The 15,033-nt window shown below is 43.7% G+C and overlaps 1 protein-coding gene across 2 annotated transcripts in view; it reads left to right on the forward strand.

Annotated features, from left to right (window-relative positions):
• The window catches only part of Lamb1 (laminin subunit beta 1), a 68,296-nt gene that overhangs the window by 35,310 nt on the left and 17,953 nt on the right, over positions 1–15,033 (forward strand). For both annotated transcript variants that reach the window (XM_028891755.2, XM_028891754.2), the window contains exons 17-24: positions 73–196; positions 1,099–1,303; positions 2,237–2,380; positions 2,563–2,794; positions 6,399–6,562; positions 7,537–7,761; positions 8,789–9,003; positions 9,633–9,729. In XM_028891755.2, the coding sequence (XP_028747588.1) occupies positions 73–196; positions 1,099–1,303; positions 2,237–2,380; positions 2,563–2,794; positions 6,399–6,562; positions 7,537–7,761; positions 8,789–9,003; positions 9,633–9,729 (1,406 nt within the window). The remainder of the gene's footprint in view (positions 1–72; positions 197–1,098; positions 1,304–2,236; positions 2,381–2,562; positions 2,795–6,398; positions 6,563–7,536; positions 7,762–8,788; positions 9,004–9,632; positions 9,730–15,033) is intronic.

A 15,033-nucleotide genomic window follows, 5' to 3' on the forward strand; every position in this document is an offset into this window, starting at 1 on the left:
TTTTTCTTCCTGTTGTTATTATTGGAAGCTTAAAAGTTGCCTTTCTGTTGTTCCTCTCTTGTCTTGGGGCAGATATGTCGTCCTCCATCGCCCAGTGTGCTTTGAGAAGGGAATGAACTACACAGTAAGGTTGGAGCTGTCCCAGTACACAGCATCTGGCAGTGATGTGGATAACCCGTACACGCTCATTGACTCAGTGAGTGCCAGGTTCCTGTGCGTCGGAAAGCCTGATAGACAGTGCCCAACTGCCACTGAAGTATTGTGTGAAGGGACAGCTCTGGGCAGTAAGGCAGAATGGGCCCTCTTTGCTTCTAGAGTTTCTTTGTTTATAGCTATAGGATAAAAGGTCTAAGCCCACATCTGAATTGAAAAAAAAAAATCTCTGACCAAAACCCACCAATCCCTGAGCACAAAATCCCACCAATCTCTGGGCTTGCTCCAACCTCAGGACTTGAAATCTCACCAATCTCCACCTTGGAAATCTCTACCTTGGAAAACTCCTCCCACCAAAACCCTGTATCAGCCTGTCTCCTACCCAGTTCCCTGCTTCTTCATGCCCGAGCAGAGGCAGCCACTTTGTATCTTTCCCAATAAGTCTTATGTGAAGTTTGTTGGACACTATGACTTTGTGGTACTCCTTGGCTCCTGATTGTCAGGATATGCTCCCCTTCAGAGCTGTAACACTTGCATTGTGGAAACCTTCTCCCACCCAAGAAGAGCTGTAACACTTTCATCAGAGAAACCTTTCCTTTGTAGCTGCAGGGACACCTCCACTGGGGAAGCTTCTCTTCCCCCTACCCCACTCAGAGCTGTAACACTTAAAATAGCATTCCACCTTTCTGGAAAGGATGTGTTCAAACTGTTTCCCCACAAATCTGTGAACTGCTTCAGCAATAGTTGTTTCAAAGCCCACTAAGTAGCATGAAGTTTATCTCACCATTTTCTGGCCAGAATATTTACGACTGGGAAGGTTTCTGCTTTGTGTCATGAGTGCCTTTAGCTTATGTTCCAAAGCAGACGGCTGTGGAGTTTGGGCATGATTACTTACTAATGTGGGCACCTCCATGAGGTCATTGTGTTATTCCTGTTCACCCATAGCTTGTTCTCATGCCCTACTGTAAATCCCTGGACATCTTTACTGTCGGAGGCTCAGGAGATGGGGAGGTCACCAACAGTGCCTGGGAAACCTTCCAGAGGTACCGGTGTCTGGAGAATAGCCGGAGTGTAGTAAAAACACCGATGACAGATGTCTGCAGAAACATCATCTTCAGCATTTCTGCCTTGATTCACCAGACAGGTCTTGGTAGGTGTGGCTTGAGCAGCTGTGGAGGCTTCGGGGTGTGTTTGGCACTAAGAGGTATAGTGGGGTCCACACCTGTGCTTCCGGTGACACAGCGTGAAGGAAGCAGTGTCTTACCTTAACCTGAGTTTGACTTTATTTTTACAAATGTTTTGGTTGGCCTGGTGTGATAGTTGAAAACTTTTAATCCCAGTACTCAAGAAGCAGGCAGAGGCAGGCAGATATCTGTGGGTTTGAGGCCAGCCTGGTCTACATGGCAAGTTTCAGGCCAGGGCTCTATAGTGGAACATTGTTTCAATAAAATAAAATAAGTAACAAATGATTTTGTCATTTAGCACCATCAAAGAAGGAATCCAAATTAAAGAAATTTACAAAAGGGGTAGAGAGGTAGCTCAGTGGTTAAGAGCACACACTGCTCTTGCAGAGGACCAAATCATCCAATCACCATGCAATCATCCAACACCTCTGCCTCCATGGGCACCTGCACTCATGTGCTCTTACCCACGTGAACATACACATAATTAAAAGTAATAAAAATAAATACTAAGTATACACAAGTGGTGATTAGACACAGGCTAGGGATGTGAAAGACTGAGTCAGGAAGCATCAGCCAACTGAAAGCTATGTTTTTCTCTAGGGAAGGTTAGACCAGCTTCCAGTGGTCCCAGAGGTTTAATGCTATCAGATATTTGACCTCTGGAGCCAAGGGGAGAAAACCTTAATGATATCCTGCCCACAAAAACTGTGTTGATCCGCCAGGGCAGCTGGTTTGTTCCTTCCCAGTTAGCACAGGGATGCTAAGTTTTTAAGCTGGAATTTTCAGAACTAGAGTAGGAAGGGGTCAGGAAGTGTTGGGTGTGGGGGAGACAGGACAGGTTGTAAGGCAGGTGCGAGGTACTGCTCCTGTCCTCAGTCTAACCACTCTTTTCCCTGCAGCTTGTGAATGCGACCCTCAGGGTTCTCTGAGTTCTGTGTGTGACCCCAACGGAGGCCAGTGTCAGTGCCGGCCTAATGTGGTTGGAAGAACGTGCAACAGGTGTGCACCAGGCACCTTTGGCTTTGGCCCCAACGGATGCAAACGTAGGTGTATCAGAGACTTTGTAATGCATTCTGGGATGGTCCTGTGGTATTCCCTGACTTCCAAAGGCAGTACTCTGCTCTAAACCTGATGGCATGAGCCCTGGATCACTATGGATCGGGGCCGTGCACACATGAAGGCATGTCTGTCTATTTAATGAGTTCTTTGTTTGCCTTGTCTGCAGCTTGTGACTGCAATCTACAAGGATCTGTGAATTCTTTCTGCGATGCTGTCACGGGCCAGTGCCATTGTTTCCAGGGCATATATGCTCGGCAGTGTGACCGATGTCTCCCTGGGTACTGGGGCTTTCCCAGCTGTCAGCCCTGCCAGTGTAATGGTCATGCTGAAGACTGTGACACAGTGACAGGGGAGTGTCTGAGCTGTCAGGACTATACCACAGGCCATAACTGTGAAAGGTATGTGGGCACCACCTCATGGGAGTAAAGATAATATACTGGGCATGGTGGTTGGCGCACATACTTCTTGTGGGGCAGAGGCAACAGGATCAGGAGTTTGAGGCCAGCCTGGGCTGGATAGTGAGTGAGGCTTTGTCTCAAAAAGAAAAAGGAAGACAGAGAATGACATCATCTTTGGCTAAGTAAATAATTATCTTGGACAAACCACAGAATTAATCTCTTACAGACTCCAATTGGCTCTTCCATTTTTGATCATCCCAGGATTTTTGAAAAGCTCACTCGTTTATCCATCACAAGTGTAGCTTGCACCTGGTTTGTACCAAGCACTGCTTTGGTACTAAAGATGTGGCGACCACAACCACCTGAAGTCTGCCCTTTGGGAATTGCCTGGCAATTCAGCCGTGGACTGAGGAAACCCCCACATTGACACTTTCTGGCTTGGATGAGAGTTGAGAAATACTCTTGTCTACTTTGGGTCAAAGCAGAAACTTCATCCAAGTGGGACTACTCACTTTATATAGCTTTGTTGTTCAAAATATTATATGCAATCAGTTTTCTGGAGACAAAATGTGCAAAACAAAGCTATTCTCCAGTTAGCAAATGTTAATTGGATAATTATCATGGATATAAGGCACACTAGGTCGATGGCATAGTTACGGTTTTTATTGCTGTGAAGAGAATCCATGACCACAACAACTCATATAAAGAAAACATTTAATTGGAATGGCTCTCTTACAGTTTCAGAGGTTCAGTCCATTATCATCATGACTGGGAACATGGCAGTGTATAAGTAGACATGGTGCTAGAGCTGAGAGTGTTACATCTTGCAGGCAATAGGAAGTTGAGTCACACTGAGGGAAGCTTGAGAAAAAGAGACCTCAAAGCACACTCCCACAAGGCCACACCTCCTAATAGTGCCACTTCCTTTGGGGATCATTTTCTTTCAAACCACCATAGTAGACTTTAAGAATAGGACATGGAGTGTGTCTCCAGTGACCTGAGCAGTTTCAGTCCATCTGTAAAGTGTTACATATGCATGCTGCCTTACACTCTTCACTACAGTCTAGTTAGAACCTACTTTGTGGGGTAAGAGTCATTACCTTCCCACATCACTAACATGAGCATGTGTTACAAAGAGCCACTTCGACACCGAGTACTGTAGCCAGTACTGAAGTTGTTCATTAGATGAAAGAACAGCAAAGGAAAAAAGAATGTGTGGTTGTTGTAAGGTATTGCTGTGGTTTGCTTACTGTTGCTATAACAAGCACCATGACCAAAAGCAATGTGGGGTGTAAAGGCTTAGTTGGCTTATACTTATAATTCACAACCCTTCATTGAGGGAATTCAGGGTGGGAACTCAAGGCAGGAACGTGAAACACAAACCATGGAGGGATGCTGATTACTGGCTTGCTTCTTTAGATTCACATTTAGCTACTTATCTTACACAGCATAGACCCACCTGTCTAACGATGGTACCACTCACAGTGGGCTGGGTCTTCATGCATCAAGAAAATATCCCACAGACATGTCCACAGGCCAACTAGGGACAGTTGTTCAACTGAGGTTCCCTCTTCCCCAGATGTGTCAAGTTGGCAGCCAAGATTAGCCATTGCAGGTATCAAGGTGTCAGATGAAACAAACACTTGGCTTTTGGCTTAGTGCTAGTGTGGTAATGGGGAATGTGAAGGTCACAGTGGCTTCTTCTGTGAACTGGTTCTAACTATAAAACTGCTATAGAAAGAAAATAAGAGTCACAAGAGTGAAAGGAGGAAATTACTGCATCCCATGTCATCTTTATCTGCCTAAAGTTTTGCTGATCTTTCAGAGGGAGATAGAAGGTTAGGCAGTCATCCATATGCCAATTCAAAAGAGGTGTGATGGGAAGCACTTAAGAGAATGTCTGAAAAGAGTCTGGCTGGCCATTTGCAACTAGCCTTGGATCTTTTTTAAAAAGGACTTTTGTTTCTTGTGGACAATGGGAAAGGATATGGGAGAAGGGAAAGACTGAGGATTAGGTTTGCAGAACACTTCATCAGATCATTGGAGATTCTGCTATCTAGTATGAGCAAATTTCTCATTCCATACCTTATTTCCAGGCAATCACAGTTTTAATCCTCTTGATCTAAAAGGAAACTGGTCGGATTGTCCTGCAAGGATGAAGTATATGGAGAGGCAGGAAATGAACACTCCATTTCTGTCACATCTTTGGTTTTGTTTCTCCTACAAAGGTGTTAGGAACTTCCTCAGCTGCTCTCATGGAAGCTGCTTGTCACTGTAGTTGTCCCCAACACATAACTAGGGAACATGTTCTTATACTATTTCTGCATGACATTAAATATATAGTTAATATTCTGTAAAGAGCTTTCTTTTATTTCTTCATTTACCTCCTCATTTAAAAACTATTGCCCGATCTCAAAACAAAAAGCATGAACACACTGAAGTGGAAATCCTTGAAAGTGAGCTGTAGATCCGAAAGTGAGCTGTAGATCCAGCTGTACTTCTGCTTTATAACTGTGGGAGGGTGAATAAGAGTATCCAACTTCCATAGGTGTAATGGCCAGAGTGGACCCAAAGCTTCTACATGTAAAGGAAATAGCACCCTAGTTAACATTGATTTTGAAGTCAGCAGCATGACACAGTAAGATAAGTCCTTGCTGAAAGTTGTGAGGCTGACTCGGAATTAAGGCTTTTTATCTAGGTATGTAAGCATTTGCAAACCATTCAAGCCTCGTAGATCACCAGTCTTAAAAATACTGGATGCGATGGATTTGAAAGCAATGAACACCCCTCTTTCCTGCCCAGGTTTGTAACCATATAAGGGATGGACTCAGGAGTCACAGCTGTAGAGCATCCCTGTCAGCTTTGTTGGGAAAAGCTAGATTGTAGGATGGCCTAGACCTGTGGCCACGATGAGCTTGCAAACTGTAGTGTATCTCCTCTAGCATCCCCTTCCTCCATATTCACATACAGGCTAAGAAGAATACAGACAGGGCTGGAGAGATGGCTCAGATAAGAGCACTGCTTACTCTTCCAAAGGTCCTGAGTTCAATTCCCAGCAACCACATGGTGGCTCACAACCATCTGTAATGAGATCTGGCATCCTCTTCTGGCCTGCAGGGATATGTGCAGACAGAACACTGTATACATAATAAATAAATAAATCTTTTTTAAAAAATGCAGACAGACTGACTCCTTAAGACAAAGATAATGTAAAGCCAAGTGTCCAGGGCAGATAGGCAGCCCATGGGACCGTGAGGTCCAAATGGAAAACTATTTCTCTGGGGAACAGTTAGTGAAGATCATTACACTAATCCAAGGGTTTCATCCTAAATACATTGTCTTGCAAGTATTTCCCATAACAGCCAGATTCAGCACCACCAGGAACCCTGTTAATCAAAATATTTGGTAGAGGAGTCCAGAAACCTATTTAAACGAAATCCTTCATGGGCTTTTTAACTAAAATTTAAGAAAGTTTGTTGCTGCTCTGAAAAGTCCCTTGTTGGGGAACAGGAGAAATAGGGTATCATGTCCTCAAACAGAATACAGTTTCTAAGCCTATTCCTATGACTGGGTCAAGGCTCACCGTGTTCTGCACCCACTGCAGGTGCCTGCCTGGTTACTATGGTGATCCCATCATTGGATCGGGAGATCACTGCCGCCCTTGCCCTTGTCCAGATGGTCCTGACAGTAGACGCCAGTTTGCCAGGAGCTGTTATCAAGACCCCGTTACTCTCCAGATTGCATGTGTTTGTGATCCCGGGTACATTGGTAAGTCATGCACACACCCTAAGAAGCAAAAAGGCGCAGGAGAAAATGTATGCGAGTTCATTGTTAGTGAGAAAAGGATGAAGAGTGAAACAGTTAAGTTCACCTTTATAGTACTTCATTAAAACTTAAGGGATTCAGGAGGCTCCTGCCCTTTATCCATGTAGCATATGGGACAGAGTCGATCCTTGGGTGTGCAAGATAATGGAGTTAAAGCAGCAGAATTGCCAACATTTGAATACATGACAGTCCTTAGGAATAATTTCTCAGTTTTAAATACAAGGAAGATTAATTTACTTTTTTGGGGATTTTTCCCCCATAACCTAACCCCTCTTGAGTGTTTGGAAGCCATTTTGTGGCCCTAGGGTGGGCTAAAGAAAAGATAGATCACCTGGAGAATCGCCAGAGAGCAGGATGTCAAAGCTGAATATGTTCTTCACCGTGTATACTGTTTTCTGCTAGCATTCAGTGAAGTTAGCCTATTGTGTGTATGTGTTGGGGGTCCTTTATTCCAGCCATGAAGCTGCTGGTCCACTGCAGCCCAAGAAGTACTTCATGCATGTGATTTTAGGGTTTCTTAAGAAACCAGGTCACCATTGAGGAGCTTGTTTTCCTGGCTGTTCACAGAGGATCACCGATTCTTCCATTTCTAGCTAAGGCCCAACTACACTTACATGATCTCATCTCTGTTTAGCTCCTTGCCTGCTCCACCCTGGTATGATTAGAAGCTAAGGCTCTCCTACCTCTGTGACCTCTAAGGCTGCTGTCGCAGTGTTGGGGAGCACAGAATACTCTTTCCTCACAGCCAGAAGCCTGTTCCTTCTCTTTGAGATCAGAGACACCGGGCTTGGCAAATTATGTAGTGATACTAATGAGTCATTGCTTAGTTGGTCCCCAGGACAGGAATGCCAATGGACTTGTGATCAGGCTTTTAGATAAGGTGAACTGAACATTATCTCGGTTTTGTTTTCCAATAGGCTCCAGATGTGATGACTGTGCCTCTGGGTTTTTTGGCAATCCCTCAGATTTTGGAGGGTCATGTCAGCCTTGTCAGTGTCATCACAACATTGACACTACCGATCCAGAAGCCTGTGACAAGGAGACGGGAAGGTGCCTCAAGTGCCTGTACCACACAGAAGGGGACCACTGCCAGCTCTGCCAGGATGGATACTATGGTGATGCTCTTCGGCAAGACTGTAGAAGTAAGATGCACATTCATTTAGCATGCCCACTACAGTGATCTCCACCACCACCACCCCCTTTTTTTAACCAGGATTTTACTGTTGGTATGCTTATTTCACAAGGAGAAACCCTTGTTCAGCAAGGCAAAATTTCACATTCAACAAATGAAAGATGAGACTCGATTTTTTTTTTTTAATCTGTAAATCTTCATTCTTTGGCAAGACAAGTCTCAAGATGTGGCCCTGTGCCAGGGGAAATTGTGGCTGTCATCAAGATAAATGCCATGCAGTAGAGTGCATGGTGGTATGTTCTTTCCATGAACTTGCTTATTAGGTGGGTCTTACAGACCTGAATTCCCACTGTGGGAGGGCTGCACCTTTCTGATGTGGATGGTGGAGTAGGCATCTCCCCTAAGGCAGAGAAAGAAGTAACAGCAGTATTTAAAGAAAAAAGTCAGACCTCATTTGTGTTATCAGGAGATCAGCCAGGCTTTCTGGCTGCAAAGCCCACAGGCTCCTGGTTTTGTTTATAAACATGTGGAATGTTGGGGACCCACAGGGCTGGATTCCTTCAAGTCTTTTTAGCTTACAAGGCTTCTACCTGCTGCTTCTGACATACACTATGGCTGATTCCTGCCAGGAGTTTGAAATCACTGAACGTCTCAATTGCCACTGGTGTATTTTTATAATTTCCAGTTAAATTTTTAAAGTTTGAAATCTTTCAAATTTTTAATCATTTGAATCTGTGTATCATAAAACTATTCCTAGGCAAGCAAAAATCTGTCATTACATTTATGTGGACATGTCATCTACCTGGGAAGTGTCAAATTCATTTTGTATTGTGAGAATTTCTAAAGGATGTTAATTTTAGGGTTTTTTTTTTTAAAAAAAAAAAAAAAAAAAAAAACATTGCTTTTACTTTTTTCTTGCATGTCAGCATTGAGATTTGGAGAGGAAAAGCCTAGCTGTTTAGATGGAGCTAACCTCTGCATGCTGTATACCCATGAATGTGATCAGATGTACATTTGCTTATGCTGTTCTATTTCAGAGTGTGTCTGCAATTACCTGGGCACCGTGCAGGGGCACTGCAATGGCTCTGACTGCCACTGTGACAAAGCCACTGGTCAGTGCTTGTGTCTTCCCAATGTGATCGGGCAGAACTGTGATCAGTGTGCACCCAATACCTGGCGGCTGGCCAGCGGGACCGGCTGTGAGCCATGCAGTTGCAATGCTGTGCATTCCTTTGGGCCATCCTGCAATGAGGTGAGAGGCTGTGGCTAGGGGTGAGGCCTCTGAGATGCTCAGTGACAACTAGCCCATCAGGTGACTTTGCCCCATATGGAGGAAGGCCAACAGATAGCATCCAGCTTGGCAAGCAGAGTATAGACTGGCTGTCAGTCCTGCGTGTCCTTCTTGGCTAAGGCAATGTAATTGTACACAAGGTCCTCATTTGACCTATCCATAGCATTTCAGTATAGTATCTAGCTGTGGATACAGACTCACATGTCATTCCTTTCCCTTGTCTGGCCCCCAAATCAGTTTTCATAGTTGCTCAGCTTGAAAGGAACTACACAGCCATCTGCGCAGCATGGCAAAAAGTGCTGTTACTTGCTGATGTAGGCTAAAACTGACATTCCCCCAGAGTTAGACGTGCCAGAGGTGGCCTGGGATTGGTATCAATCTGTGGAAAAAGTGAAGATGCTGAAATCCTATCACGCTAGAGACCTTTTCAAGCCCCTTACAAGAGAACATCTCAGAAGTGCTGGTGTGACTCCCTCCCCAGTCCGTACCACAGGTGTCTAGGTTCCACTTCGGTCACTTAACTGGGTTGGGGCAAGTTACAACTGGCTTCTCCACTGAGACCACCTGACAGATATGTGTTTGGACTGCAGTTCACCGGGCAGTGCCAGTGCATGCCAGGCTTTGGAGGCCGTACCTGCAGCGAGTGCCAGGAGCTCTTCTGGGGAGACCCCGATGTGGAATGCCGAGGTGAGGCCAGGCCCCAAGCTGATGCTTTGGTGGGGTGGGCAAGAACAGGAGTGTTAGGTCTGTAGGGGCCTTTGGTAAACTCTAAAGTGTAGTCAAAATGATATAACCAAGTTTATGCTTTTTTTTTTAAAAAAAAAAAAAAAAGAACTCCTGGGCTGGAGAGATGGCCCAGAGGTTAAGAGCACTGGCTGTTCTTCCAGAGGTCCTGAGTTCAATTCCCACCACCCACATGGTGGCTCACAACCATCTGTAATGAGATCTGGCATCCTCTTCTGGCCTGCAGGGATACATGCAGACAGAACACTGTATACATAATAAGTAAATAAATATATATATAAAAAAAGAACTCCTAATCTAGCCTTGTGAGTAAATGTGACTAGTAAACAGAGAGTATCCTTATTTCTTCAGCCCCACACCATGGGGAGTATCATCTATCTTGGTACACAAACAGGCAAGGACACGTGCACACTGTACAGTATACACAGTCACTTTTTAAAAATGATTTTCAGTAAAGTGCGGCTACATGAGCCATGCATGCTGACAAATTGATCTGCTCCCTTATGCATGTATGCATAGATGTGATTACTCCAGTAAGATAGTCAATTCCAAGACTCAAGCACACTCTGCAACAGGCTGCTAATAGAGCATCCACCAGTGAGACTAGAAGAGGGTGACATAGAGTCTTGAGTTAAGTGAATATGGTTGGAGTTCCAACCAAGTCTTTTCAATGTAATTCAAACCCAGATTCTCATTTAGGCAGAGAGAAACTGGACCTTTTCTTAATAGAAACTTACTGCTGGGTGTGGTAGCTCAGCCTGTAAATGCCAACACAGTCTGAAGCATAAATAGCAAAAGATCTAGGCCAGCATGGTCAGTGTAGCAAGAACCTGTCTCAAAAAGCCCATTTATTAAACTCCATGAGTAAGAAAGATTGCTTAATTTTTATTCAGTTGCCATTGTTTTAACCAGGCAAGTTATTTTTCAGACCTTAGGAAACATTTATGAAAGGATTTTATAAGCTGTTTTAACTATCTCCCATCCATTTCCTCCTTTTTCTTTCCTATGTTTTAAGCATATCTTTAGGTAATTATTTCCTATAGTTTCTTACATGCTCTTTGATACATTTTTCTTGTAGATCCTTGTCTAACTCAAAATGTAAGAATGACCTTTTCCTCTTTTGGATACAGTAATAACAAGAAATAGCTCTTCAATGAGTAGCTAGTTCATTCAGTATCTCCAGTAGAAGCTAGCAACCTAGAACCTTCATGCCTTAGCAACAGAAGGGTGAAATAGTGGCCAAGACCTGAGCAAATTGCATCTGATTTGATTTTTCACTGAGGCTTGCCAGCGGATTTATATGGACATCTTAGGTCACAGTTTGTTTCACACAGGGATGATGTTTGTTAGGTCCATAAATAAGTACATTCCCATTCATAGTTCTCTAACCCCAATACAGTTTCCTAGTAAGGTTTAACTTTGTTGCTTCCATTAGATGGTCCTGAAAGTCATAGGATCAGCTACTGTAACCTGTCACTGGACATACCTGCCCCGTCTGTTCTTCCCTTTGTATTTCCTTTTTCTCCTGAAGATAACCAAACTTGTTATAAAGAAACTACAAAGATCATTATACTGGCCTGGTCCCAGCAGCTCAAGAGCAGCAGGAAGGCCGGCAAATGGAGCGATCCCATGGCAAAGAGCAGGTTTATGGGGCCAGCTGCCTGATTTCAATTCAAGCAGTGCTTCTAGATTAGGAGAACAGAGTCCTGCCTCTTCTGCCTCTGCCACATGCACCTCTCTTGGTATAGTATTGATCTTTCTAGTTCTTTATTTCTGCATTTATATACATGTCTTATACATACATAGTTTTCAATATAGTACACAGAGTTTACTTTTAAAAGATTAATCTCAGCTTTTTCCACATTTGTCACGCTTAGATCCCGAGTCTTCATCCCTTTAGCCACTAAAGAGTTGTTTTCAAGCCCCTTGGAAATACTGGTTCTGCATGTAGGTTCAAGGGAAGAATGCCCTAAAAGAGATTGATAGGACCTGGGTGTAGAAATTCTGTTTTTCCTTGCTTCCTCCTAAATCACACCACCATTCCAACCTCCTCTGTTTCAGATGGAGCCAGGAAGTTCTGTCTTCTAAAATGTCGAAGTCTAGGGTAAAAGGTGCTTGACCTAGTTGTTCACACTGGCCATTTGGTTACAATCGTGATTTTGAACATTATGCTTTACATTGTCTCTCCTCAGTCTGCTGAGAGTAGACAGGGAAGAAAGGGTTTTAGAAATTTGTAGAAGGGGAGAATTGAGCATATCGCCATGATGGGTCAGATACTTGGTGTCCACGAGTCAGAAGTAATGTTCTATAGGGCACAAGCCCCCATGCAGGCAGGCCCTTAAACAAGAATCTGTTGGGCCACAAAAGCCACTTGGATTCTGAAAAAGGCTCAGAATTTACAAAGCCCCCAGAGAGAAGACTGGAACTTCTAGGTTTGGAGAATGGGGTTCATTGCCAGCTCTGGGGCTATGGGTAGCCTGGGTGGCAACAAGGCTCAGGGTTGGCTGAGGGCAGGGACAGCAGTGCAGAGCGAGACACAGCTCAGGGTTCTTTGTACCGGAGTGCACTGACAATGAGAGGACCCCAGAGGGCAGCTAGAACAAGTGCCATCTGAAATTAAAGACCACACTCTCTGGGATTGTGTAATGAATTGCCGATCTATTCTCAGTTGAAAGCACAAATTTAGACTTTCTGCTGCCATCCAGAAACTATGCTTGTTGGAGGACTTAGGTCATAGCTAAGTCATCTCCTATGGGAAAAAAATGTAGTTATGTGAAAGACAAATGATTGGAGCCTCCGGCACACAAATGGTTGAATGTTCCTATTGTTCAGGCAGCTTGGTGTTCTTGGTCTATTGTGCCAAGTCGGAACAAGCCCACCACTGTGCTGGGATGGAAAGTCCCATCTACCCAGTGCTGAACGTACTAGTTCAGTCTACAGCCTGAAGCTTTGTTCTGTGTCCTGCAGGGGTCGAGGTCACAGGAAGAATCTTTCTGTCCATTCATAGATGGCAAAGGGAGGCATGCAGTGGCTTTCTAACCAGTGAAACTGCAACATCAAGGCATAGGTGTGGGCTCTGGGGGCTGGGCTGGGAAACTCCATGTGGGAAGACCTAATTTCCATTCCTCAATACCACAGAAAAAGAAGGAAATACCATACATTCCTTGCCTACATATTCATTCTTCCACAATTTCTCCCCTCCCTCTTCCTCTACCCTTTGAAAAAGGGACTCATGTAGTCCAGGCTGGCCTTGAACTTCTTTTCCTCATGTTTTCACTTCCCAAGTGCTAGAGTTACAAGTGTACACTGCCAAATCCAGCCTCCCTACCTTTTCTGTTACTCCATTATGACTCAGTCTGTGTTTAAGCTTTTAGAGAACCATAACTTCAATTAGGAAGAAGTCTTCTTTTATATAATCCTAATAACAGAGCACATGTAACTCCAGAGTTGGGCTACACTTGACAGCAAGCTGTAGACAGCAGCTAACCCAGTTTTATTTACCTTGCTGGTAAATAAAGCTTTGCATTCATTTCCTGATAAATTGTCTGTGGCTCCTTTGTGCTCCAATGCCAGACTTGACAGTCAAGCCAGGCAGAATGGACAGGAAAGCCTTACATGTTTACCTTTTAGTCTTCACTTAAAAGCTTGTGGACCCCAGGCAGGATGGGAGCTGAAGTCAGTTATCCTTCAGCTTTCATTCCAGAGCTGAAGTTTTGTTACCAAGGTCATAAAAGAAAAAGGGATCGGAATGTCAGAAAAATGAAAGCTATGTAAAAGAGGATGAAAGTACTAAGATTCCCTTGCCATCAAGAACAATTTTTAATATTTGGAGGCTGCCTTGGCACACATAAGGAGGTCAATTGACAACTTGCAGGGATCAGTTCTCTCCTATCATGTGGCTTCTGGGAATTAAACTCATGGCCATCCCTGTATTCCTTTGCTTTTAGTGAAATAGAAACTTCCATGCAAACTATCAGCAAATCTTTAGCATTGTAGCAAGGGCTGGGAGCCTGTGAGCTTGTCGGCAAAGCCAGGGGTAGGATGTGGTAGGAAGTTGGGGCAGCAGATAACACATTACTTGATTCTCAGGTTGTGTCATTTCTGTGTTCAAGATCAGATTTCAATTTCCAATATAAAGGTGAACAGTCACAGTAGGTGCACAGTGATGAGTAGGCTAGACCTGACAGTATACACCTGTAATCCTAGCTCTTGAGTGGTAAAGACTTGAGGCTAAGGAATTCAAGGCCATTCTTCAGTACATAATGAGTTTAAAGCCAGCCTGGGCTCTATGAGATCTTATCTCAAAAGGTGCCCTTGCCTAACCAAGAGACTCTTAATGGCTATTTGGGGAAAGTGGGGCATATAAATTTTAGATAACTTTTTTTAGTACTGAGCACTTTTTAGGTTTATTATACACACCTTAATTTTATGGATGCAACAACTAACCTATGCAGATGAATAACCTCTGTCATAGTTGATGGATCTCAGGCTCAGAGGTTAAGTGGCTTGCCCAGAACCATGCCTCTAATGAGGGCAGAACCAGTACCAGAGGCGCTCATGTCGGTAGCTGGTGTTGAAAGAGGAGAGGTAATGACTGTCCAAGCTAGAAGACAGTAGATGTCATGTCAACATGACGATGAGAAGGACCCTCAGGAAACAATTTTAGCTTGAGTCCTGGGAAGGTATGGTTTCACCAGATAGTGAGAAGCCTTAATGCCAGGTCAGTGAAGATGGACGCTGTTCAGTGGGCAGAGGAGGTCTACAAGAAATGAAAGACTAGAAGGAAGCAGGAACCTTACATGTCCAAGAAATAGGGACGTAGATGAATCCCCATTGTGAGAGCAGTTGGCTAGTGTTCTCTTTTCAGTCATTTTTAATCTGTGTAGTATTGTTTGTGGATCTGCCTCTTAGAAATCATAATTTAAAAAAAAAACTCAGTAACAGAACACCTATATGCACAAATAATGGAGTTAGGTTTTTGTTGTTGTTAATAATGATATTTTCTTCACTAGTTTTTAAAATATACATGATTAACATTTTTTGCTTTTTTTTTTTTAATATACATACAATGGCCAGTTTGGTTAAAACAACAAAACCCTAGAATGTTCAAACATAAAAAATTACATCCTATGGGCAGGTTTTATTCACAGGACATTGAATCCTTAGCCATGACAGCAGCTACCACTTCATATAGTAACATCTACCACGTGTTCACTTTTAGCACATTTTCTGTATGTTAGTCTTTCT

Source organism: Peromyscus leucopus, chromosome 14, assembly GCF_004664715.2.
Source record: "Peromyscus leucopus breed LL Stock chromosome 14, UCI_PerLeu_2.1, whole genome shotgun sequence".
Classification (NCBI taxonomy): Eukaryota; Metazoa; Chordata; class Mammalia; order Rodentia; family Cricetidae; genus Peromyscus; species Peromyscus leucopus.